The 26412-nt window shown below is 35.4% G+C and overlaps 1 protein-coding gene and 1 long non-coding RNA gene across 4 annotated transcripts in view; one reads left to right on the top strand and one right to left on the bottom strand.

Moving 5' to 3' along the window:
* Positions 1-1702: 1702 nt before the first annotated feature.
* On the bottom strand, positions 1703-10768 carry si:dkeyp-72g9.4 (uncharacterized). Its single transcript, XM_051093689.1, is given in 4 exon segments — positions 1703-3784; positions 7131-7190; positions 7193-7234; positions 10750-10768. Coding segments are annotated over 4 exon segments (930 nt in total). The 3' UTR covers positions 1703-2975.
* Positions 10769-20855: 10087 nt separating this feature from the next.
* The window catches only part of LOC127152443 (uncharacterized), a 34422-nt gene continuing 28865 nt past the window's right edge, over positions 20856-26412 (top strand). For all 3 annotated transcript variants that reach the window (XR_007825080.1, XR_007825079.1, XR_007825078.1), the window contains exon 1: positions 20856-21078. This is a non-coding gene — a long non-coding RNA (uncharacterized LOC127152443). The remainder of the gene's footprint in view (positions 21079-26412) is intronic.

Here is a 26412-nt window from a genome sequence, read left to right as displayed (position 1 = left end):
TGTGTTAATCAACTGTGTCACGCCTCCCACCAAACACCAACACCCTACACAACACCCTTCATTCGGGTTGCTATAAGAGCCCCCATGCACCCACCCATCACTGCCCTGGCAGTAGGGCCATGGTATTTACTTCTGGCATCAAGTGGTTCCTTGGAAGGTGCCTCGTGTAAAGCCAGGTGCCAAATTTAAAGGGTCACAGGCCTGTTTTCCGATAAAGTTTAACCTTTAACCACATAGAACACTCTAGCAGCTCCATATAAACAAGCTAGTAACCACCCAGAACACAATGTAGCCTTATGTAGCCCTGCACCTTTTCAGCACTGTGCTTGTTGTCTTCTGTCTTCCGGTTTGTATTTACACAGTGTAAATGAAAGGTCAGTTGAATTTGTGAATGTACTGCTAGTTTTAAAATCATGTTATGATATTTGCTTTGACTTTAATCCACTTCACCAGCTAATTACTTTTCAACAGTGATGCTATAGAGATACCTCAAAAACGAAAGTTCAAAGACAAAATTCTAATCATGGCTGCCCTCTTGTTTCTTTGATGCATAAGACATATAATCTGCATAGGAACCTCCCATAATATACTAGCAACCTAGTAACCATCCAGAGCATCCCAGCAATCTGTCTATCATCTGTCTGTCTGTTTATATGACAGCCTGCATGACCTTAACACCGTCTAGCTTTTAAAACTAATTTTGGCCAGGCATTTTCATGCCAACATCAAGGTCCTGACAAATGCTTGTCTAGTTTAAAAGTTAGGCTGTAAGCATTGCATTTTTAGAATGCTGTGTTAGTGCTAGACATTGCAAAAGGCATGGGTGCCACATTGAAACACATCTGTCTAGCATGTTTACACAGAAAAAAATTGAAAGCATCAGAGTGGGATGCAAAAATGCATTCTGAGTGAACGGCCCTAACCCGTTCTAGTCAGCAGGTAAATAAAAGTATCTGAACAGATTTGCTATTTCGTGGCACGATTCAGCATCATGAAGCGTCCCGAATTGAGGGTGTTGGTGTTTGGTGGGGGGTGTGGCACAGTTGATTAACACATGGGGGATGGGATGGTTGTTCCCCCTAATCAAATGAGCTTGAATGGTTTATAGAACCCCACAACGGCTCGGCCCGACCCCCATTTGCATTAGTAGATTTTAATCACTGTTAACACCTGCTGTAAACCTTAGTTACGTTGCATGAGATAAAATTCATAACACATACAAAATAACAACTGACAGTACATTTCTTAAAATTATGGCATAACATTACAAGAGTTACAAACAGTTAATTTACAAAGCACAAAAAATATTCTAAATATAAACTATGATTTAATAAACTAACAGAACTGAAACTGTTAGTGATCTGTGTTGCTGCTTTTATTTAAAGAATATTTAAACAATATGTACTGAATGTTGAATATATGAATATTATTTCAAATAAATCATACCTAAACTGAAGCTTCTTATCACCATAAAGAATTTTCATGTGAATACAGTAGTTGGACCTGTAGAGGGCATTATGCTAAACCATAATGTTCAATAGCTTTTTCTGTTGATCAATAAAATTGATTTAAATATATCTAATAATAGATTCTAAAAGTCATCAGGTTAACAGGTTTTTACTAATTAATTGTCTCAGAAGACTCGTTGTAATTTTTAATCTACTTGATGGAATGGTGAAAAAACCCACACAGAACCCATACATAAAACACAGACATTTTATTAATTTAAAAAAGTGGAAAAAAAAAAGTACAAGGTTGCTGAAAATGTACAAACAACAGATTTTCTTCTCTCATATAGTAATATACAGTTTCTCTCAAATCATTACATCCATAATAATAATTTAAAGAAATTTCTTATACATTAATACAAAATAATTTACAAATTCACATGCAACCGTACTGATTAATCTTTTAACAGTAAGACAATTTCAAAATACTGAAACACCAAATCAAAGCAGAGAAAACAGGACTTTCTGGGTGTGTACAAACAGTCTAACATGATAACAGTGCAGTTCTACATTGGCCTTTTGCCATAGTTGTAAATATCAAAATGATGTAGGTCAGATTTTTTATTGTATGGTTTGTTGTTGAACAAAGGTGATTTCTAACAGGACATTTAATCATTTATCCTCCAACCGGACTATCCAGTTCACTCTAAAGCTGATATTTGTGCTTGCAAGCTGTTACACCATGTCCCATTTTTTTAAAACTGCAAAACAAGGGCCTGAAAACAAACATGATAGCCGTTTTCAACATGACTCATTTTGTCTTTGTTGTCAGAAGGTGGCAGTGAATTATTATAGCTTGCTTTCGTAGCCATTTTGTTGCGAAATACCAATCTATTAAAGTGAACGAAGAAGCACTTACTTATATAGAAACAGCATAATATCTCTGAATATATCCGTGGTGGAACTCCTAATCCTAGTCGGATTGTTTGCTAAACCTGTTTCCCCCAAAAATCTTGGAAATCCTGTCAATAGTTTTTTAATGTTTCAAGGAAGCATGGCATATTCATTCTGCATACCAGTAGCTGCCTAATATGCAAATTTGCTAAAACCTGGGTCTTCCCAGCCAAATATAGTTGTGGACACAGTGAGAATCTTATCTGTGAATATTATACATTGCTGTACCGTTTATCATTTGAACTACATTGAGTTTCATATATTAGAACTGCAATTTTAATGATACTTTTTTTTTTTAATCTCACCAAACAATGTTAAAGGCATCCAACAATCAATGCAATTATTGATCACGACTGGACATTACTGGACTGACTCAGTCATCATTGACATTCATTGTAACTCTACACTATGGTGTGGTATTGACACGTCACCATCTATAGGGTCACAAGTTTAAAAATACATCAAAAATGTATATGCATATAAACCTGAAGTGCAAAGTCATAATTCCACAATAATCCACGTTACTCTACGTGATATTCAACCTCACCGGAAAGAGATTTTCGCAGGCGTAGATTACTTCTCGGCAATGGCGGGCAGCATGCAAGCACGAATGCGGGCTTCCTTCCACGCGCTGCGGCACTCTGAGATCCAGTGAGACACTATGGTCTGTTTGTCCATGCAACGACTGCTCTTTCCCCTCCAACCACCAGGGGCACCATCGAGCTTGTTGGAAATGCCGGTGCGTGCGGCCAGGTTGCCATCATCCAGCTTCTTCCTGCTCACCGGCGACCTCTGCAGGACTGTTGCCACAGGGACCGTCTCAGGCAGACAGAGCTCTGGGCAGCTGCTTTTTCGCTTTGTGTCAGGTGCAGAGGAACAGCACGGGAAGGTGTCGCTGCGTGGCCGGCGCGGGGGAATGCTGCCCCTTCTGGTGGAGAGTGGTAGCGCACCTCTGTGGCTGTAGAGGTACTCCAGCGGATCTGCGGAGCCTGGGATATCACCTCTGCATCCGTTGTCCTCCTCTGGGGCAGCCTGGGCCTGCAGCGGTTCTGACGTAGGAGATCTGGCAGTCTCTTTATGGGCTTGTTCATCTGTCTGGTCACTGCTTGTGGAGGTGTGAGGCTGCGGAGGCTGCAGATGGCGCAGGCGGTGTAGTCGTAGGCAGGGCTTTGGGGAATCCAAAGGGCCAATGGAGAGGATGTCACAGTCGGGCTCATGCAGAGGGAAGGTGGGCCGGGCCAGATGGCAGATGGAGAGGAAGTAGTCCTGTGTGGTGGTGTGCTGGCTGTTGGTCTGGTTCAGGTCCTGCACCAGCTCCTCATAGCCCTCCCTGATGGTGGGAAGGCCACGTTTAGCCAGGAGTCTGGACCTGGGACGCATGACTGTAAAAGGGGAAAATAGTATGTGATTATGTAGATAAATCATATTCAAGATTTCATTACAATAAGATTCTGTTAGTAAACATTAACTATAGAGTGAGCAACACATTTTTTTAAAGTATTTTTACTTGTTAACATTAGAAAAAATGTCAATTGTTAGTTCATATTAGCTCAAGTCCATTAAATGATAACTTTCGATTCAACCTTTGATTTTGATTAATGTATTAGTGTTACTGATCATTTTAATATCTCAATTGTTTCAACGTAAGCAATGAAATTAAATGGAGAGTAAAATATAGATCTGTCTTAAAAGTGGGGTCAAATTAATGAAATTTCACAGCCAGAAAAACCCAAGAAATCTGCCCTCAGATTGCATAGATTCCTGTTGAAATGACACTGAAAAAATTCACTGAAGGGTAAATGTGACTTCACGTTAAGTCTCTTGATTATCAGACTTTTCTCCTTAGAAACAGAAAAAAATTGTCTTTTTTAGCTCAGCCCTCTAAAATAATCAATTCACTTGTTAAAAACACTAAAGTTTGTTACACTAAGTGTTATTCTTTCCTCAAAACCAGTCATAGGCAGCATACACATAAAGTGGCAATGTTCGGCGTGGAGCGCTGCCTCCACATATCGAGTCACAAACAATTTCTCATCTCTCTACAAACTGTTCCATTAAAATCACAAATAAAATGCAACAAATACACCACCCTCACTGATATACAATACTGCTGACAAAAACAACAGATGCAATTTATTAAAATATATTTTCAAAATATACAATATTTTAATTATTTTTATAAATATGATATAATTTTATACAACATTTGTAATTATTATAATTTACTCTTACTTATTATTTATGTCTTTGATGCTTACCACTATGTTAACTCAAATATTCCTCACCACATTTGTCTAGGATCAAATGTTCTGGTCTATGATATGAATTATTATTATCTATCCTCTTATTACTGTTTCTATTTCTCTTTAGGCATTTTAGACAATTCAAGTCAGTAAACGAAAGATTACTGAAACTCCATCCAAGTCTCCTGATCTAGGAAAACACAACCTCTAAACAATACAGTTCTCTCCAGCAAACCATAACAACATGTATTTGCAATTCACAACAAGCATAAAAAATCATTCAGTTACACTTTACCCATTAGTTAACACTAGTTAATGCGTTAACTAACAATGAGCAATACATTTTTAACTGTATTTTTTTCAAACATTATTAACACTGTTAATAGTTATGTTCATAATAACTAGGGTCCATTGAATATATATATATATGTATATATATATTTTTTTTTAATAATGTATTAGTTAATGTTGAAAATTTACATTATGTAAAATTAAAAAATGCTTTTAAAATATTGTTTATTGTCAGCTCGTTAATTAGTTAACTAATAACAAATAAGCTTTATTATGTAGTGCTACCAGTCATTCTTACAGACATGTCTGATTCACCAGCATACACATACTTTAACTCACAGACCTCTAATGCATCTTTTGTTGGCTTTGGCATTAATGACCCACATTATTGCTCCATTCATAATTAAACAGCATCATTTTTGAAGTTGTTATTACCTGCCTGATCATCCCTTACTGATGCTCTGTACAGTAAATGCCAAAAATCAATGTATATAATGGGAGGGATTGGTTACAGGAATACGTGCAGCCTAGTCTCCATGGCAACGCCTCTTCCCATCACATCCCAGGCTGTGCTCAGATTTCATAGCAATTGGAAAGCACATACACAGGCACACACATAAACACACAGGCACACACACACCGTGGAACAGCTCCTCCCCACACCCCTACCGCCCCACCGCCCCAAGCCCAAATCATCTGAACACCCCCTTTATTGTGGCAGACCAATGTAAACAACCCAGCACGGATTCCCACCCTTCCCTATATTCAACTAATGCTCACCGCCTAAACCTGTTTGGATTTCCCAGCCCTCGATACTCAGATGCCAATCTACGAAGGGAAAAAACAGTATACGTCAAGATCAAAGCACCCATTACGACAGACATCTGGCACGGATGACCGTTTCTGACAACAACTGATGAAATTCAAAGAATCTCTGACCTTAATCCTCATGAATCACAGCCTAAAATAGATCCCAAACTATTCTGAAAATAACATTGGAATTGTGTTATATATGAAAACCCTGAAGTATGATGTAATCATCGTTCTGCTTTCTATTTAGGCCAGCGGTGTGTGTCGTGTCCCACCTGAGCGGGGTCTCTCCGGCTGCCTGGCTTTGCTGTGTGTCTCTTCTTCCTCCACTCCTCTTGTCTCGTCTCCTCTTCCCTGCTGCTGCCTCCACTCCCTGCCTCAGCTCAGAGCCTCCAACTGCTGGTACACACACAAAAAAATAATGATTTTCTCCCCCGTCTCCCTCCCTCCCTCTCTCTTTCTCTCTTGCCTGTTTGCTTGCTCGCCCTCTCCCGTGCGCCTCACTCTCTCTCCTCCCTTGGTCAGTGCTAAAAATAGCACTTCATTCCCGTCCCTGTGGCTGTAAAGAATCATTTGCAAAATGGATTTTACTGATGTGGTTGGGAGAAAGAAAGAGGAGTGGGGAAGAAGTTGGTATGACAGTGCAAGGAAAAAGAGTTAGATTAGAGAAAAACACCCTCCAGATCTGTTAGCATTTTCTGTGATTGATAAACGGTAAACAAAGTGTGATTGATGAGCTCCAAAGCTAAAAAAGGATCTGATGGATATTGATAAATTACATTTGTTAGCATTCTGTATGAAACACAGTTTCATTCCTGATACCAAATTAGCAGTTTTATCATTCATAAATTATGTTTCAGGTATCCTGCACTGCTTTCTAGTGTTTTTGTTTTATATATATATATATATTTTTTATGAGGAAATAAGTCAATTTATGACTCATTTAGAGACATAAATATTTTTTGACCTTGGTGTACTGAATGATGTTGTTATCTTGAGTGAAGAGAGTTGTTTGTACAGCTAAATATAGCTCCATCTGCAGGTATATTGAGCCCTCAATGACCTTTTATCATGTTCACGTTGCTGTCATAAAGGGCAGTAACTTGTACGCGTCAATATAACAAACAACACCGTACAGGGTCAATTCCCCACGTATGATGCCTCAAATGTTTACAAGTGCGTATAGGTTGTATGCGTGTAATGGAAAACCCAACAAAAATATATAGAGTACATCTGTTGTATACTATAGTAGTCTTTCTCAAGCCAAACCGACTTATTTCACTAGTATTTTTCTAGTTAATTCATCTGCCTGTGAAACTACTAGCTACACAGATTGAAATGTGTCAAATTTGTTGTGCAAATATAAAAAAGTATTGTTCCTTACCTGTTATTGTAGATTGTTGTTCTGTATATTCCACTGTTGTTGGGTGAACTGTTGTTGTTATCGGATGATGCTGTCAACGTAGACTTCATAAGAGACAGACTGTCCTGTTTAAGCCACAGACATCATGTTCACTCTTAAAAATGTTTGTCTGACAAGGAAGGGTGTGAGAAAAAGAGAGAGGGAGTGAAAGGGAGGGACATGACAAGAGGGAGGAGGTTGTTTTGAAGGTGGAGCAGTTGGAAATCAGCACATTTACAGACAAGCCCTGTTAAAATCAATATAATCCCAGTTCATTTATCTGACTTCTGGTCAGAGGTCATATGAGAAGCTTTTCAGTCTGCTTGAACAAATTCACTGCACTCATAGCAGTGTTATTTTAGTATTCTTCTGTTCATATTTAGAATATAAAATTATTTTTATATCAGTTTTAATTTTAACTTTAAATGTTTATTTATTTATTTAAATCAATGTAGTTTTTAATTTTAGTTTTAGTTTTACAGTTTTTCTCAATTGCTAAAACACTATAATTAGTCTTTTGAACTAAAATTTCAAAACCATAATGCCATTTTTCAAAAAGCACACCCATTTCCCTGAACTATAAACACTATTCCCCTGCTTTAACACATGAGTCAGATTTGGTGAACTGTTACTGCAAAACTCTACACACAAATCCCTACATTTCTCAGTGCTTACACCATGTGATCATTTAGAAAGCACTAGCATTCAATATTGTTCACTCGAGTCTGCAAAGTTTGAGCTCAATTAGCACACAATTACCCAAGTGGAAACACTAGGAGTCAAAATCTATCACACACCAATCAGAACCTTCGATGGAGATAAAAGTGCCAAAGTCAGCTTAGTTTGGTGCATTTCTCAGATCAGAAATGAAATTCTCAAAACTACTTGTTCAACCTCCACATCATCTAGTCACTTGTGCACATTGTGCAATTTTTTTTTTTAACAAGTTGCGTTTGCTTTGGTATATTCATGCAGCTGATTATGCAACTGATTTGTCTGCGGTTTTCATGTTGCTATAGTCTTTCCCCTCAAAACATCAAGTCATTAGCTCATTGTATATGTCTTTGCAGTAAATGCTACATTTTTGATCTAGCTGTCAAGCATATTCTACACATTTCTATTAGACTTTTTGTAAATTTGCCATGAATTGTTCAAGTGAATACTGACTTTCACTAATGTAGAGACTACAGATCAACCGATGATAAAGCAGTTCTCTGTAATAGCTCAAAGGTACATCTCAACATCTCATGAACCTTCAGTTGGGAAGCATATATAGACAGAGGACAACACAAGAGTTACAAATTCTGGACTTTCTAATTTATATTTCGGCCTTTGCCCATATTTCTCTTTTCTATTTCACAATGACTTTGTAATGTATTTATATTTTATTTCTTTTTTTTTTTGATTTTTTTTTTTGTCAGACCACTAGTAAAAGTGTAACTGTGTATCCTATCTGGTCTTTTTCAATCAATATCCCGCATACAGTAATATGCAATTTCGAAGACAAAGAATAGGAGGTGAAAGAGGAAGAGGAGGAGAAGAAGGAGGAGGACGACGACAACAACATGGAAGAGAAATAGGAAGGGCAAGGGCAAGAAAACAAGCAGTCTTCTATATTTTAGCTGATGCGTGCCAGGGTTATAACCAATTAGAGTGTGATGTTGAGGAGGTTGTTTGGCCTGTCCCAGACCAAAGACATGGATGCTGGGGTAGAATAATTATTTTTGTTGTTGTTTGCTGTTTTGTGCTGTACTCTACAGTACAATAAATTAAGGATTAAAACACTTGCAAATGCATACATTTGTTGTGTTCATCATTTTTTTTTTCCAAGCAACAGTTATTACCAGTTTTCGTAGTATTGTTTTCAATTGATCTCATCAGTGTGTAAAACTGTGTTGTAGTGTGTGTGTTTTTGAGGGTTTGTGTGTCATGTCTAAGAGAAAAGTTTGTTTTTTTCAGCAAGATTGAGTTGTTTTGAGTGGAGAGCTTCATTTTGACCTGAATATAGTAAGTTCGGAGAATTGAGTTAGAAGTTACGGATTTGTGTTTAGAGTTTCGCAAAAGCGAGGCATAATTTCAAGAAATGTATTTAAGCAATTGAGAAAAACTGTAATAGACCAAGTTAATTACTTGGTTACTTATTTATTTATTTTAGAATAACCCTGACTCAAGAATGGACTGGGCCAGGTGCACTGAAAAATTTAAATATTATAATATTTTTTGTAAAAACACTACAGGAAAAAACAGGTTAACAGTAAGTTCCTGTACTAAATACAGGGAAAAACTGTAATTTCATAATTTTACAGCAAAATACTGTTAACTGTACAGTTTTTAGAAGTAAAAAAAGAAAAAAAATCAATGTATAATTTACTGTTGAAAACTGTAAACTGATATTCCCAGAATTCCCTGTGTGACATTACACATTTGAAAGTATTTTGTTTAAATAATCATGTTTTTTTTAATAGTTTTTGTTAACAGTTATGTACATTTGGGCCTTATGTTACATCTTCTGTTGTTTAATGAATGTTTATTGCATTATTTAAGTGTTGTGTGTTACCATGATGGTGTTTTGTGTTTACGTGAATGACTCTGTGCACCTTTTATATACTAGTATATACTTTTACTTGTGGCCAAGCTACTTGTGATGAGCTTTGATTCTTCATGTGGCTTTCTCTTTAACCACCTGCATAATTATGGTGGATGTCAGTATGTTAAAGTTACAAAACAGATTTTAATAGCAGTGTGCGTTGTTGAATTTACTGGTTTACATTCAAATTTTTTGGTTTTTGTAAATTACAGTTTTGTACTTTAAAACGTACATTTTTTGGTCGTAAATGTGTTTACATTTTTTTTGTATTTTTTTACAGTTTGGGCATAAAAAAAGATCTACAAAGTTACAAATCTCAAAGTCCACTCCAAAGGGAGATATTTTGTTTTTTAAAAATGGCTTTTTTAAGAACTACAGCGAACTTTGGTCCTTTGTCCTTTGGACTACAGCGTTTGTTTTCGGGATGTTATGATGTCACAACGCGGCCCATTAGAATATCATAAAAATAAATCCCACCTACTGAAATTCTAATGGTTGGGTCGAGGTGGGGGATTAGCCTAACTTTAGCGATGCAGCGCCGAAAGCCACTTCTGGGATGCTTCAACGAGGGTATGCGGGTATAAACACAAGCATTGACTAGAGTGCCCGCGATCTGCTCCGGTGGCCGTGTCAGAGCCGCACCATACATGTGTGCAGTATAGAGGGTCAAAACCACTGATCTATAATAGAGATTATTATTATCATTATATAGATCAGTGGTCGAAACACATGCGGAGGTTCAGCTGATGTAAACACAAGCATTGAGTATAGAGTGACCGCTATCATTGTCTTGTAGCGAATCGATACGTTTCTGTAAGGAAAATATCCATATTTAAAACGTAAGAATCACTTAAATCTAGCTTGCGCTAACAGTTGTACACGGAACTTGCTGCTTTGGCAAAGGGTGTGGCAGTACCGAAACACTGTCTAAGCTGTTCGCCAATCACTACGCACTGGGACAGCTAACCAATCACAACACATTTCATTTTTCAGAAAGGGGGCCCTTCATCAAACCTGAAACTAACTGAGCCATTTGTAGCAGGCTGGGGAGTAAGGTATTGTAATAGTGTGAATTATGTGAAAAATAATGTGTTTTTTGAACCACCAAGCATGAGAGCATGTTCTAGTACACCCTAGAAAACAAAATCAAGTCTTTGTAAAAGAGCATAATAGGACCTTTTTAAGGACTTGAACATAGATCTCTATGAACACATACAATGTTCTTTTACAGTTTCTTACAATTGCTTACACAATAAAATAAAAAATAACACATAATTAGTGAAATCTGACACCCAAGGAGCAAAACCTCAGCCCAAATCTATAAGCACATTCTCAGCCTCACACTTTTTGCAAGACACTACGCATATTGTATTGCAAGACACTAAACACACTTCTCTACATTAACATAGAAATCTAACATGATGTCACTTCTTTGCCATTTTAAGGCACTGCTTTCCAAAATACTACACGGCCATCAGGTGTGCAGACACTTAGGTGCTTAACTGTAAACTCAACAATCAAGGTGTAAGCACTATAAAAAGGCAACAGGTGAATTTTTGTCTTCAAAAAAATGAAAGACAGTGTTAGTCCCAGGCCAGTGTGGTGGTAACATCACTACATGCTGCAATCACACAGAACAGTGTGCCAAAATAGGTCCTTACAACACAGACCATATACTCACATTTATAGACAGACTAAGTATTGGACAGACTAGGTATTGGACTAATGCAACGAGAAACTGCTTCCATTATTCCAGTACCTTCCACAACATTCTCCCTTCCTTTCCTTTTTCCCTTTCCGCATGGCATTGAAAGGTTTATGATTGCCGACCCTATGTTATACCCCTCATTAAAGCTATGGAGGAGGCCTGTGTGACCTAACAGAAGCCGAGTCTGAGCAAGGATGGAGTTGCCATTCGAAAAGATTCTTCCCTTGCAGTCTTGTGAGGAACGACATTGCCTATAATGGGGATGAAGTGGCCATATCCAGCTACACAAAGAGATGATGCTAAGGTGTCTCCACAAAAGTTTACGTTCTATATTGTATTAAAGGAGAACTCCACTTCCAAAACAACAATTTACATATAATGTACTCACCCCCTTTTCATCCAAGATGTTCATGTCTTTCTTTCTTCAGCCGTAAAGAAATTATGTTTTTTTTGAGAAAAATATTTCAGCATTTTTCTCCATATAATGGACTGATATGGTGCCCTGATTTTAAACTTTCAAAATGCAGTTTAATGTGGCTTCAAACGATCCTAAATGCAGATGTAAATGATCCCAGCTGAGAAAGAACGGTCTTACCTAGCGTTACGATCGGTTATTTTAATAATAATAATACAATTTATATACTTTTTAACGCCAAACGCTCGTCTTGTCTTACTCTGCTTGGACTGTTTTTGTTCCGGTTCATGACAGTTAGGGTATATTAAAAAACTCCCATCTCATGTTCTTTCAACTTCAAAATCGCCCTATATTGATGTTTTACCTTTTTTGTTAAGGGTGTTTGATCTTCTTTGCATGTTCACGTTGCGAAGACTGGGTCGGAACTTCTGCAGTGATGTAGGATGATTTTGAAATGATTTTTGAGGGAGAAAATATGATTAGAGATTTCCAGCATACCCTAACTTGAATCAGAATACACAGTTCATGGAGAGAAAGGCAAGATGAGTGTTTGAGATTAAAAAGTATTTAAATTGTATTTTTTTGTAATGAAAATAACCATTCGTTTCACTAGATAAGACCATTCTTTCTCGGCTGGGATCGTTTACAACCGCATTTGGGATCATTTGAAGCCTCATTTAAACTGCCTTTTCAAGTTCAAGTTCAAAATCGGGGCACCATATCAGTCTACTATATGGAGAAAAAATGCAGAAATGTTTTCCTCAAAAAACGTAATTTCTTTACGACTGAAGAAAGAAGGACATGAACATCCTGGATGACAAGGGGGTGAGTACATTATATGTGAATCTTTGTTTTGGAAGTCGACTTTCAGAATATGTTCTGATTTTCAGTGCAAAATGCAGCCTAATTGCAATAACGTACTGAAGGATTTTACAATGTGGTGAGAAATAAATACTTCAGTACTTGTCTCGTGTGTTGTATTTTTTTACAGTTTTTCTGGATTGCTAAAACACTATAACTAGTCTTTTGAACTAGAATTTCAAAACCATAATGCCATTTTTCAAAAAGCACACCCATTTCCCTGAACACATGAGTCAGATTTGGTGAACTGTTACTGCAATACTCTACACACAAATCCCTACATTTCTCAGTGCTTACATCATGTGGTCATTTAGAAAGCACTAGCATTCAATATTGTTTACTCAAGTCTGCAAAGTTTGAGCTCAATTAGCACACAATTACCCAAGTGAAAACACTAGGAGTCAAAATTTATCACACACCAATCAGAACCTTTGATGGCGATAAAAGGGCCAAAGTCAGTTTACAGTTTGGTGCATTTCTCAGATCAGAAATGAAATTCTCAAAACTACTTGTTCAACCTCCACATCATCAAATCACTTCTGCACATCATAAAATGTTTCTAATTTTTTTGAACAAGTTGCATTTGCTTTGGTACGTTAATGCAACTGATTTGTCATTATCACTTCCTACTGTCATGTTGCTCAAAATGTATTACATGTATATAGTTCTCTGTGCTACACTGTAAAAAATAAAAAACAATTTGTTGAGTCAGCTTAAAATAATTTGTTACCCTGCTGCCTTAAAATTTTAAGTTCAGTCAACTAAAAAGTTTATTCACTTGGAAATGTTAAGTTGTACTAAGTATCATCATAGATATTTGTGTTTGCTAAACTTAACAGATGGGTAAGTAACCCAGCTGCCTTAAAATTTTAAGTTGATTCAACTCAAATATCTAAGTTGTCACTTAGTATAATTTAACATTTCAGGTTGAATAAACTTTTTTTGAGTTGACTGAACTTAAAATTTTAAGGCAGCCAGGTTACAAATTATTTTATGTTGACTCAACAAATTGTTTTTTTTACAGTGTATAGTCTTACCCCTCAAAACATCAAGTTATTAGCTCATTGAATATGTCTTAAATGCTACATGTTTTTATCTAGTTGTCATAAACTCAAGCAAGCATATTCTAAACATTTCTATTAGACTTTTTGTAAATCTGCCATGAATTGTTCAAGTGAATATTGACTTTCACTAATGTTGAGACTACAGATTAACCAATGATAAAGTAGTTCTCTGAAACAGCTCAAAGGTACATCTCAACATCCCATGAACCTTCAATTGGAAAGCATATATAGACAGAGGACAATACAAGAGTTACAATTTCTGACAGCGGACTTTCTAATTTATATTTCCGCCTTTGCCCATTTCTTTTTCTTTTCTATTTCACAATGACTTTGTAATGCATTTTTATTTTATTCTATTTTTTTATCTTGATATTTTTTTGTCAGATCACTAGTAAAAATGTAACTGTGAATCCTATCCGGTCTTTTTCAATCAATATCCCGCATACAGTAATGTGTAATTTCGAAGACGAAGAGTAGGAGGTGAAAGAGGAAGAGGAGGAGAAGAAGAAGGAGGATGACGACAACAACATGGAAGAGAAATAGGAAGGGCAAGGGCAAGAAAACAAGCAGTCTCATATATTTTAGTTGATGCATGCCAGGGTTGGATCAGGCATGCAAGAGGATTTTGCCCCCGCTGCCTGTCCAGGGCCAATTTAGTCTGTGATGTTAAGGAGGTTCTTTGGCCTGTCCCAGACCAAAGACAGGATGCTAAAAATAATTATTTTTGTTGTTGTTTGCTGTTTTGTGCTGTACTCTACAGTACAATAAATTAAGGATTAAAACACTTGCAAATGCATACATTTGTTGTGTTCATCATGTGAATTTTCTTTTTTCCAAGCAACACTTATTACCTGTTTATTATCTGTTTTCGTAGCATTGTTTTGAATTGATCTCATCAGTGTGTAAAACTGTGTTGTAGTGTGTGTTTTTGAGAGTTTGTGTGTCATGTCTGAGAGCAAAGTTTGTTTTTTTCAGCAAGATTGAGTTGTTTTGAGTGGAGAGCTTCAGTTTGACCTGAATATAGTAACTTCTGGGAATTGAGTTAGAAGTTACAGATTTGTGTTTAGAGTTTCGCAAAAGTGAGGCATAATTTCAAGAAATGTGTTTAAGCAATTGAGAAAAACTGTAAAAAACGGAAAAAACAAAAACAAACCCAGACTGTATCATTAAAAAGGTATAACTGTTAGAAGTGTTTAAGATTGAGCACAGCAGTGTGTAAGTGGTTCAAACAGAATCCGACTGCATGGACCATGTGTGTGCCATACGGTACCAAAACCGGGTTTTGTTAAATTATTGTAAAGTTTTAAATTTAAATTCTGCTACTTGTGTGTGTAGATGTGTGAATTGTGTGTAGTGTTTTATTTTAACAAATAAAATATATTAACAAATTTGTCACATTTCAATCTGTGTATCAATAGTTTCACAGAAAGATAAATTTACTAAGAAAATGCAAAGTCGGTTTGGCTAGAGAAAGACTAGTATAGTATACAACAGATGTATATATTTGTTGAGTTTTCATTCACATGACATGATGAAATGATAACACATCCCCAGTTGATGAATCCTCCAAAGTGAAACAACAGGTGTAAGAAAAATACTAACATTTAAAACTGTTTTAACTAACGGCATCACTTCAGGCTAACTGTTATATGTGGGTTTAGGTGAAATACTAATATTTTCCAAAAAACTTTTCTTGAAAAAAGAATTATACACTGGCAGTCAAAAGTTTTTGAACAGTAAGATTTTTATTTTTATTTATTTATTTTTTTAAAGAGGTCTCTACTGCTCATCATGCCTGGATTTATCCAAAACACAGCAAAAACAGTAAGATTTTGAAATATTTTTAGTATTTAAAATAACTGTTTTCTCTTTGAATATATTTTAAAATATAATTTATTCCTGCAATTTCAAAGCTGAATTTTTAGCATCATTACTCCAGTCACACGATCCTTCTAAAATCATTCTAATATTCTGATTCGCTGCTTGAAAAACATTTATTATTATTATTATTACAGTGTTTCTTTTCTCAAAACCTTAAACACAAATCCAAATGTTCAAAGTAAATTCACTGAACCCCTGACTCTTGTGGCAAAATCAAACAATTGCTTCAAACCCTTTTCCACTCATACATTGTACTTTTTTGTGATATATTCACTTAGGTATAATTTCTTTCTTAGGTGTGATTACTATATACTGTACAGTAATATCATCTTACAGTATATCATATATATATATATATATATATATATTTTTTTTTTTTTTCCCCACACTCGTATTCATACTCTTCTGTACCTCTCAGATTGACAGATGCACCCGTGCCTTCAGTGCACTTTCAACTGGCTTATATTTTGTATGTTTAAATATGTCAAAACAAGTGTGAAGAATTTTGAATTATTGTATGTAAACAATGACAGCCGTGTTGCAGTTGTGCTTAACTTTTGCTTTCTTGTGTTTAGGGTTTTGCATCATAAGTTTATTACAGAGCAAATTGTGTCTTAGTGAGTGAGAATGTGTTTAGAGTTTTGCAAGAAGAGTGCATGAGATCTGCAAACATTGTCTAACCTGCCTAAACTTGTTTTTAGGTTTTGCAGAAAGAGTGATTTATTTTACAAATTGGTTTAGGCTATTGGGAATTTGGTTTAGAGAATGAGGTTTAGTGTTTTCGCAATTGTGAAAAACTGTATTATTATTATGTTGAAAACAGCTGAGTAGATTTTTTTCAGGCTTCTTTGATGAATAGAAAGTTCAGAAGAACAACATATATCTGAAATAGAAATATTTTGTAACATTATAAATGTCTTTATCATCATCATCTTTTGATCAGTGTAAAGCATCCTTGCTAAATACAGTTTTTCACATTTGCTAAAACACTCATACTCTAAACCAAATTCTCAATAGCCTAAACCAATTTGTCAAATCACTCTTTCTGCAAAACCTTAAACAAGTTTAGGCAGTTTAGACACTGTCTGCAGATCTCATGTACTCTTTTTGCAAAACTCTAAACACATTTTAAACACAAGAAAGCACAACTGCAAACACGGCTGTCATTGTTTACACACAATAATTCAAAATTCTTTACACTTGTTTCTAAATATTTAAATATACAAAATATAAGCCAGTTCAAAGTGCACAGAAGGCATGGTTGCATCTGTCAATCTGAGAGCTGCAGAAGAGTGTTAATACGAGTGTAAATATATATATATATATATATATATATATATATATATATATTTGGCCAGCATACTCACCGGACATGTCACCCATTGAGCATGTTTGGGATGCTCTGGATCAGCGTATACGACAGCGTGTTCCACTTCCTATCCAGCAACTTCGCACAGCCATTGAAGAGAAGTGGACCAACATTCCACAGGCCACAATCAACAACCTGATCAACTCTATGCGAAGGAGATGTGTTGCACTGCGTGAGGCAAATGGTGGTCACACCAGATACTGATTGGTTTTCGGACCCCCCCCGGACCCCCCCATACTGTAAAACTGCACATTTTAGAGTGGCCTTTTATTGTGGCCAGGCACACCTGTGCAATAATCATGCTGTTTAATCAGCATCTTGATATGCCACGCCTGTGAGGTGGATGGATTATCTCGGCAAAGGAGATGTGCTCACTAACACAGATTTAGACAGATTTGTGAACAATATTTAAGAGAAATAGGCCTTTTGTGTACATAGAGAAAGTCTTAGATCTTTGAGTTCAGCTCATGAAAAATGGGGGCAAAAACAAAAGTGTTGCAATTTTAATTTTGGTCAGTATATATATATATTCAAAAAATGTGTTTTAGCATTTCAGAAGAACTGTAGAAGTATTAATTTCTATAATTTCTTGAAAACAAAAATTATACTGATTCCAAGCTTTTGAATGGTATAGTATATAATGTAACATAATATATATATATATATATATATATATATATATATATATATATATATATATATATATATATATATATGTGTTACATTAAATATATCTTTTAAAATATATTTAAATAGAAAGCAGTTATTTTAAATAGTAAAAACATTTCACAATATTACTACTTTTGCTGTATTTTGCATATTTTGAAAGTAAATTACTTTTCATTTTTAGGTGGAGTATTTCTTTAACCACAATTTATATTAAACTAAAAAGTTTAAGCTTTTGGAATAAAAACAGAAAATCAAAAATTCAGTAAAACTCAATAAAACAAATTTAGACACCAACAGACAAAGTTTTAGATGAAAATGGACAAAATATAGATAAAAAAGTGCCTCCACTTAACTGTAACTGGCTAATCAATGCATTAATTCACATCTATTTTGTTAGAAACTGCTCAAAAATATGGTGAAAGTTGGTCAAACTGATTCACTATTCTTGGTCATGTCCGCATCAAAATGAACTTGAAATGACTTGAGATAATGACCTGTGACAGGGAACACATTAAAACATTAAAACTGCGCCTTCATGCCTGTGACCATGTTTATGCGTGTGAATATATCCAAAGGCGGATATGAAATGAAAGAAAAAAAGAGGAGGATTGGAGAAGGGGATTTAGAAAAAGATGAATCTAATAATGAGAATAATAGTCAGAAAGACAAGGGTACAGGTTCTTCTTGCTAAGTAGGTCGACCTGAGTCAAATGAAAGAAGGACAAAATGAGCGGCAAGAGGGAATACAGAAGAAATATGGAGCTTTATAATAAAGACTGTAATAGCACAGGCAGTGAGTGCTGAAAGACAGAAAACCATGGCAACACTTGTGCGAATCATGCTAGGAATGAACTGTGTCGCCCTCAATGAACTGCAGTCACACCGAGCTGATATATTCTCATTCTCATCTAGCCATCTTGTGCTGACAGCCACTCTCAGCAATGAAGAGATTCACACGTTCCTTTCATTTCCAGCACTGAACTGAATCACGTATGATGATTGTCCCCATCTGCGCCAAGAGGCCAAGATCAGATTTAAAGCCAATTCATGGCATTTTCACTTAATATGCAGAGACAACTATATAATATTTTAGTAGTTTGTACAATGCATCACCATATAGCACTATTAAAACTTTACAACGTGTTTGAACAGCTGGACGCATCAATATTGGGCCAACCAGTAATGTGAGTTTAGGGGCGGGACTAACTGTTTATTTGACTGATAGCAGTGTTGGGGAGTAACTAGTTACATGTAATGGTGTTACGTAATTTAAATACAAAAGAAATATAACTGCAATCAGTTACAGTTACTGAGAAAAAAAGTGTAATCAAATTACAGCTGCTTATGAAAATGTTAACGATTGCAAAGGGGGTTACATTTTAATTTGAATCTGTATTTAACCTCAGAATGATCTTAAAGTAAAAAGAGGTGTTAAAGTCTGATTTTGTGGTTTTGTGGCTGTGCTTTGAAATGATTAAATTATTATCATTTTAATTCAAGAGATGGAGGATTTTGAAAATTGGTTTAATTGCTTCTATTGTCCTCCTTTATAAATAGCTTTGGATAAAAGTGTCTGCTAAATGACTAAATGTAAATACAGAAAAATAATCAAATATAATCTGTTACATTAGTTAGTAAGTAATTAAAAAAAGTTACATTACTTATTACCTTTTAAATATGGTAACTTATTTAAATAGAATAAATGGTAATCTGTAACCTATTACATTTCCAAAGTAACCTTCCCAACACTGACTAATAGTAAACATGGTAACTAGGAAACCTGTTTGAAAACAGTCAGCTATTTCTTTTGAAGTTGCTAGTGGCTCAGAAATCTCCTCTTTCCAGTTATGTTTGCTTTGTGAGTCAACTGGTGAACAGATTTACATTGTTTACCAAACAAATTATATAACCGTTCTTTCCTAAAAGAAAGTGTTTAATGAATGATGTCATCTGATGTTAATGATCTGTTTGCCCATCATAACATACCATATCAAACACAAGTCCCTGATACTTAATGGAATATACAGAGTCACCAATATTTATTTTAATAATCACAATCTATTATGAACAATTTCTCTAAACAAACTTTGCAATAACCTATGTGTGGTCATAATATGCACTGGTTATATAGTACACTTAGCTTATTAACAGTGTTTAAAGTACTGTTTGCATAGTATGCGCCTGGATTTTATATTTTATTTAAAGGAAAAAAAAAAAACGTTAGTGTCTGTACAGTATTGTTTGTACGTAAATGCATGTTTGAAAAATTCAATGTTTTGCTATTGTGTTTGCACTTTTACAGATATTATCAAATAAATAAAATAATCCTATATATAAATACATATCTAGCAATGCGAACTTTCTCCAGATATAATAAAATAAGTAATATATTAATCCTATAAAAACATTTCACCTGTGAGCAGGTTTATTTTTTGTTGATTTGCCAGAGTGTCTGCACTAAAATCTGATTAAGCGACTGGGTGCTTAGATGTCTTAGTAAACACGACACAGCAGGGCAATAAATGTACTGTGAACTGGAGAGTCTGGTTTATAAGTAACTGCGCACGTCTTCTTTAGCACGTGTAACCTGTTTATCACGTGCAGGATAGACCCACCGAGGACCTTTGAGAAGATGACCTTTATCATTCACCCTCAGCACTGACAGCGTGTTTATTACTAAAGTTTTTTTTTTTTTTTTTTCTTACCTTCGTCCTTCTGTTCGTGACTGCTGCATCATATCCCTGTCACTTTAATAAATGAAGCGTGCTGCATGTGATCCGGCATCAAAGGCTTTGATGGAGCTACATATGGCAAGCCAAAAATAGCTTAGCCTCCTTTGATATTTTGCTAGTTATTTTTGAAAAACATTTTTTTTAAACCGTTGAATGAATAATTAGCTGCGTCTCAAATACTTACTGGCTATCCAGAGCATTTCATGGCTTTGGAATTTGTTTACTAGTTTTGAGTACATCCAAGATGTAGTAGATGAGTTTGCTTCTTCATTGGAACGAATTTCAAATCTTAAAAGAGATTGGTCGGCATTTCAAAGATACACATGATACACAAACAGCAAAATTACACAACCGCATGTTACTTCACGTAAACACAGAAAGCAATTTGCCCTAAAAAAACACCATTAGTTTGTCAGTTGTATTCAGGGTTCGTTTTAAGTAACTCTTACACAATGCGGTTATATAAAACGCCACCATGCAGAAGTGTGCGTTGGTTGAAGCGAGATAGAATAAGGCCTCGAGGTTTCAAAGGATTTTTTTTTTTTTGCAACTAAATTATTCAGGAATTTTTAAGATAAAGTCAACTTCAGCAGAGCAGGACACGCAATGGAGTGACCATTAAAGTTTCACTGCTGCTCTCTGTGGTAAGAAGTACATGTATGAAATATTGATTGAACGACATGAATGGATTTGTTTGTTGTAAATGTTCTGTACATACTGTATGGGAGTTGGAAGCACGTCAGAACATTCTGGTTGATGTTCTATGTAGATAAGGAGGATCCATACAAAATACTTAGTTAACAAGCTACAATTTAAAACGTAGTGTGCTCTACAGTAATATTTGGCCATATTTACAACTGTTTATGAGCCATATATTTCTACTTAACAGGAAGCGGCTGTGATTGTATTCTCATGTTTTGTTTAAATTTTAATAACTTACATGATACTTTGATATTTTTATTTTTATCTTGCAACAACTGGTTATAAAATATATTTAGTTACCTTATCTATTTATTTACAGTACATTTGATAATGCAATGACTCGTTGATTGGTGTAAACACTATAAATTGTTCACTCTTGCTGGTTTTGTTTCATTGTCAGTGTTCCAACGTGTTTTTGATCTAAACATAAAGTTACTACAATAGCCACATTTCTGAACAGTGCTTGCTTTTTTTGTGGTAAAACAGTGTCAGCTATTCAAGAATATCTGTCAAAGGTGTTTACAATAGGTACACATTAAGGGAATTTGAAGGGGAAAAGTTAACTGTAAATTTGCTGTTATTACAGTTTTTCTCAATTGCTTAAACACATTTCTTGAAATTATGCCTCGCTTTTGCGAAACTCTAAACACAAATCCGTAACTTCTAACTCAATTCTCCGAACTTACTATATTCAGGTCAAAATGAAGCTCTCCACTCAAAACAACTCAATCTTGCTGAAAAAAACAAACTTTTCTCTTAGACATGACACACAAACCCTCAAAAACACACACACTACAACACAGTTTTACACACTGATGAGATCAATTGAAAACAATACTACGAAAACTGGTAATAACTGTTGCTTGGGAAAAAAAAATGATGAATACAACAAATGTATGCATTTGCAAGTGTTTTAATCCTTAATTTATTGTACTGTAGAGTACAGCACAAAACAGCAAACAACAACAAAAATAATTATTCTGCCCCAGCATCCATGTCTTTGGTCTGGGACAGGCCAAACAACCTCCTCAACATCACACTCTAATTGGTTATAACCCTGGCACGCATCAGCTAAAATATAGAAGACTGCTTGTTTTCTTGCCCTTGCCCTTCCTATTTCTCTTCCATGTTGTTGTCGTCGTCCTCCTCCTTCTTCTCCTCCTCTTCCTCTTTCACCTCCTATTCTTTGTCTTCGAAATTGCATATTACTGTATGCGGGATATTGATTGAAAAAGACCAGATAGGATACACAGTTACACTTTTACTAGTGGTCTGACAAAACAAAAAAATCAACGTAAAAAAAAAGAAATAAAATATAAATACATTACAAAGTCATTGTGAAATAGAAAAGAGAAATATGGGCAAAGGCCAAAATATAAATTAGAAAGTCCAGAATTTGTAACTCTTGTGTTGTCCTCTGTCTATATATGCTTCCCAACTGAAGGTTCATGAGATGTTGAGATGTACCTTTGAGCTATTACAGAGAACTGCTTTATCATCGGTTGATCTGTAGTCTCTACATTAGTGAAAGTCAGTATTCACTTGAACAATTCATGGCAAATTTACAAAAAGTCTAATAGAAATGTGTAGAATATGCTTGACAGCTAGATCAAAAATGTAGCATTTACTGCAAAGACATATACAATGAGCTAATGACTTGATGTTTTGAGGGGAAAGACTATAGCAACATGAAAACCGCAGACAAATCAGTTGCATAATCAGCTGCATGAATATACCAAAGCAAACGCAACTTGTTAAAAAAAAATTGCACAATGTGCACAAGTGACTAGATGATGTGGAGGTTGAACAAGTAGTTTTGAGAATTTCATTTCTGATCTGAGAAATGCACCAAACTAAGCTGACTTTGGCACTTTTATCTCCATCGAAGGTTCTGATTGGTGTGTGATAGATTTTGACTCCTAGTGTTTCCACTTGGGTAATTGTATGCTAATTGAGCTCAAACTTTGCAGACTCGAGTGAACAATATTGAATGCTAGTGCTTTCTAAATGATCACATGGTGTAAGCACTGAGAAATGTAGGGATTTGTGTGTAGAGTTTTGCAGTAACAGTTCACCAAATCTGACTCATGTGTTAAAGCAGGGGAATAGTGTTTATAGTTCAGGGAAATGGGTGTGCTTTTTGAAAAATGGCATTATGGTTTTGAAATTTTAGTTCAAAAGACTGGTTGTAGTGTTTTAGCAATCAAGAAAAACTGTAATTAACATAAAAACAGTCACAAAAGTATCATGTAAACATCAAGCCAAATATTACTAGAAACTTTTACTAGAAGGTTTTACATACTATGTGTGACAGAAATAACTATCACATACATGTATAAAAATACAGGACATTTATTTTTATACTTCCAGTTTATTGTTTGCTATGAGATCACTTTTTTGTAAGCTATATGCAGATAAGGTTTATTTTTGTCCTGTTTGTGTTTTCCACATAGATAAGACAGCAATCTGATACGAAGGCCACGAGGAAATTGATATATAAACATGTGCCACGGGGCAGCTCTGGTAAAGGACATTTTTAAGATGCCCCCTATGTTATTGTGTGCAATTACAAGGTCAATTTATTACAGACATTACTAATCTGTGAGAATCATAATGTTGGCTACAGTATGATTATAAGTATGATTATAAGTTATGATTACAGTATGCCTAGCCCTATTATTTAACTATCATTGTGTACATACAAATTTTGCATACTTAACTATAAAACATGTTTTTAATGTAGGCCTGTTATAATAAATCTAAAGTCTATTATAGCCAGAAGCACTGAAACTTTAAGTCATGTTGACTATTAAAGGCAAGCTATTTTTTGTCAGGCCTTCATTATTTAATTTGTTTCTAATGACACAAGGTTACAAAGGAAACAGCAACTTTAAGACCTTGACCACCCAATAGTAGGAAAACATTAGTGAAAACAATGTAGTTGACACTAAACTGCCATCTGCTGTCTCGAAATCTACCATACATTGGCTCAATATAACAAAAAAAAAACTTGTTCCTCATCCACAAATAAAACTAGTCTGTATGTAACCAGCTTAATGGCAGTTTAAGCATGTATATTGATTCGAGACAAATCATTTCAGGAAGGTGATACTGAGAGAAATTAAGAATGAGATAAAGACTACTCAAATCAGACCAGAAAAAAACGATAAAAAGAGAAGCACTGCCATCTTGTGGCCATCAGTTGATTTCTACTTAGAATTAGTGACCCAGAATTATTTTTCCAATCTTTTTTTTTTTTTTTTTTTTTTACACACACACAGCTGGAATAAGACCAAAATTGTTAGTTCATTTGCAGCTTTATTAAGTGAAGAATGATGAATCAAGAATGTAGATGTCCACTTGTACCCCTTGAATCAAGAATGTAGACGTGATAAATAAAGAATGCAGACGTTCCCTGCATTTTTAAAATACACTGATTTCTCAATACAGTGTTTGGACAATGTGGAGGAGATATCATATTATTGGCTCTTGGATACGTGTAAGATTGTCACTCATGCCGCATGCACAAAAAAATGGTCTGATAAACACAAAATGGCTTTGGGAAAAAGCACACAGGTACTTCAATAAATACAAAAAAATAAATTCTAGTTCATATTTACAACATTTACGAAGGGATTCAGTTCTGTGCATTTATTAAGAGAGAAGCCAGTTAAGTTTGCAAGAAATAGTCATGTGGTTACAGAATTAATGTTTTGTTCCAAAATTTCATGAGATGACCAGCAATCCCACAGCGGCCATTCTAATGCTGTTCACACTTGAGTCCATCTGTTTTCTTTTTTCCCCATGTAAACATTGTGACATATTTGCCTGCTGCGATGCGTCTTGCTGTTTATTCAGCATATTGCTCAAGTTAGAAGTAGTTTACATTCCATTATGCAGCATCTAGCTAATTTGCATTTGTTCATTTAGCAGAATATAAATATTTCTGAACACATTACGACACCTAAGTATGATTTTTCAACATAAGGTTTGTAGTATCCAGGTTTGATGCGCAGTCACATGTAAGGTGCAGTCAAAAACCATTGTTCTGTAAATTGAATCCAGTCATTTCAATAGGAATCCACACAATCTGGAATTCCGTGTAGTGGGAAAAGATTTCCCTATGTAGATTTTGCAGGCTGGACACATGGATTCACCGTACTGATCAACAGAAAGCTGCTTCATACACTGGTTACACTATTGACGTACACTGTAAACTTGACCGAAATGAACCGTTGTTCTGTTCATTTTTATGGTCAAAAGTGAGTTATTTCAACAGGAATCCACACAATTCATAAATACAGATTTTGCATCGGGGTCAAGTTAGTCACACAAATTAACAATAGAAAAATGGACATTTTTGGAGCTGAAACTTGGCAAATTTTACACCTGCATCTTTACACAGGATCCATGGGCTTGGGCGGTTAGCTCTATATATACTATAAAACAATGGAGATTTAAAGCAAGTTGACCTGAAAAGTTTGGACAAGTTGAACTAGATGTTGAAAAATCATTCTCCTGATGGAAAAAAAGAAAAAGCAAAACCCAGTAAACCAACTTTTTAGCAGATCTAGATTAAGTTGGTTTAGCTGGCCTCCCAGTCTGGTCAAGATGGTGTTTAGCTGGTTTAACTGGTCTGCCAGCCTCACCAGCTGACCAAAACTCATCTAAAACCAACAAACCAGACCATCTATGACCAACAAACCAGCTTAAGCAGATTTTATTTTCAACAGGGTCAACAGGGGAGAGTGGGGTAAGTTGAGCCAGTGGGTAAGTTGACCCACCCCCTGTATCTTGGCAACAGTACACTTTTACTGTGACTATGTATTTTGAAACCACCCATCATTTATGCCAGACTGTGAAAAGAAGAAACAACATGGGAGGAGTGGAAAGCACCCATTTACTTTAAAAACTGTTTTTGGCTTGTCAAAGTAAAATTTTAGCATAACAGATGTAATGGCTGTTACATCAAATCAATTGTATCCAGGTCTATATTTATGGTGCATATAGGTGATTTAGAAACATATAAAACCATGCAAATCATTTAGCTAAATATTAGCCTGAATTGGTAAGCTAGCTAGTTTTATTATTTTTTTTTTTTTATTATTATTTTTTTTTTCAATATGCCAGCTATGGGGCAAATGCTGTTGGGAAGGTGAGCAAGCACTTTAACTTACCCCATAAGGCACTGATGTTAAGTTAAATCTCTGAAATATAAGCAGGTATTTTAATGTGATATTACGCAACTGGTTTAGTTTATCATATATATATACATA

This window comes from Labeo rohita, chromosome 21 (assembly GCF_022985175.1).
Source record: "Labeo rohita strain BAU-BD-2019 chromosome 21, IGBB_LRoh.1.0, whole genome shotgun sequence".
Taxonomy (NCBI): domain Eukaryota; kingdom Metazoa; phylum Chordata; class Actinopteri; order Cypriniformes; family Cyprinidae; genus Labeo; species Labeo rohita.
This window is presented reverse-complemented; position numbering and strand designations above follow the sequence as displayed.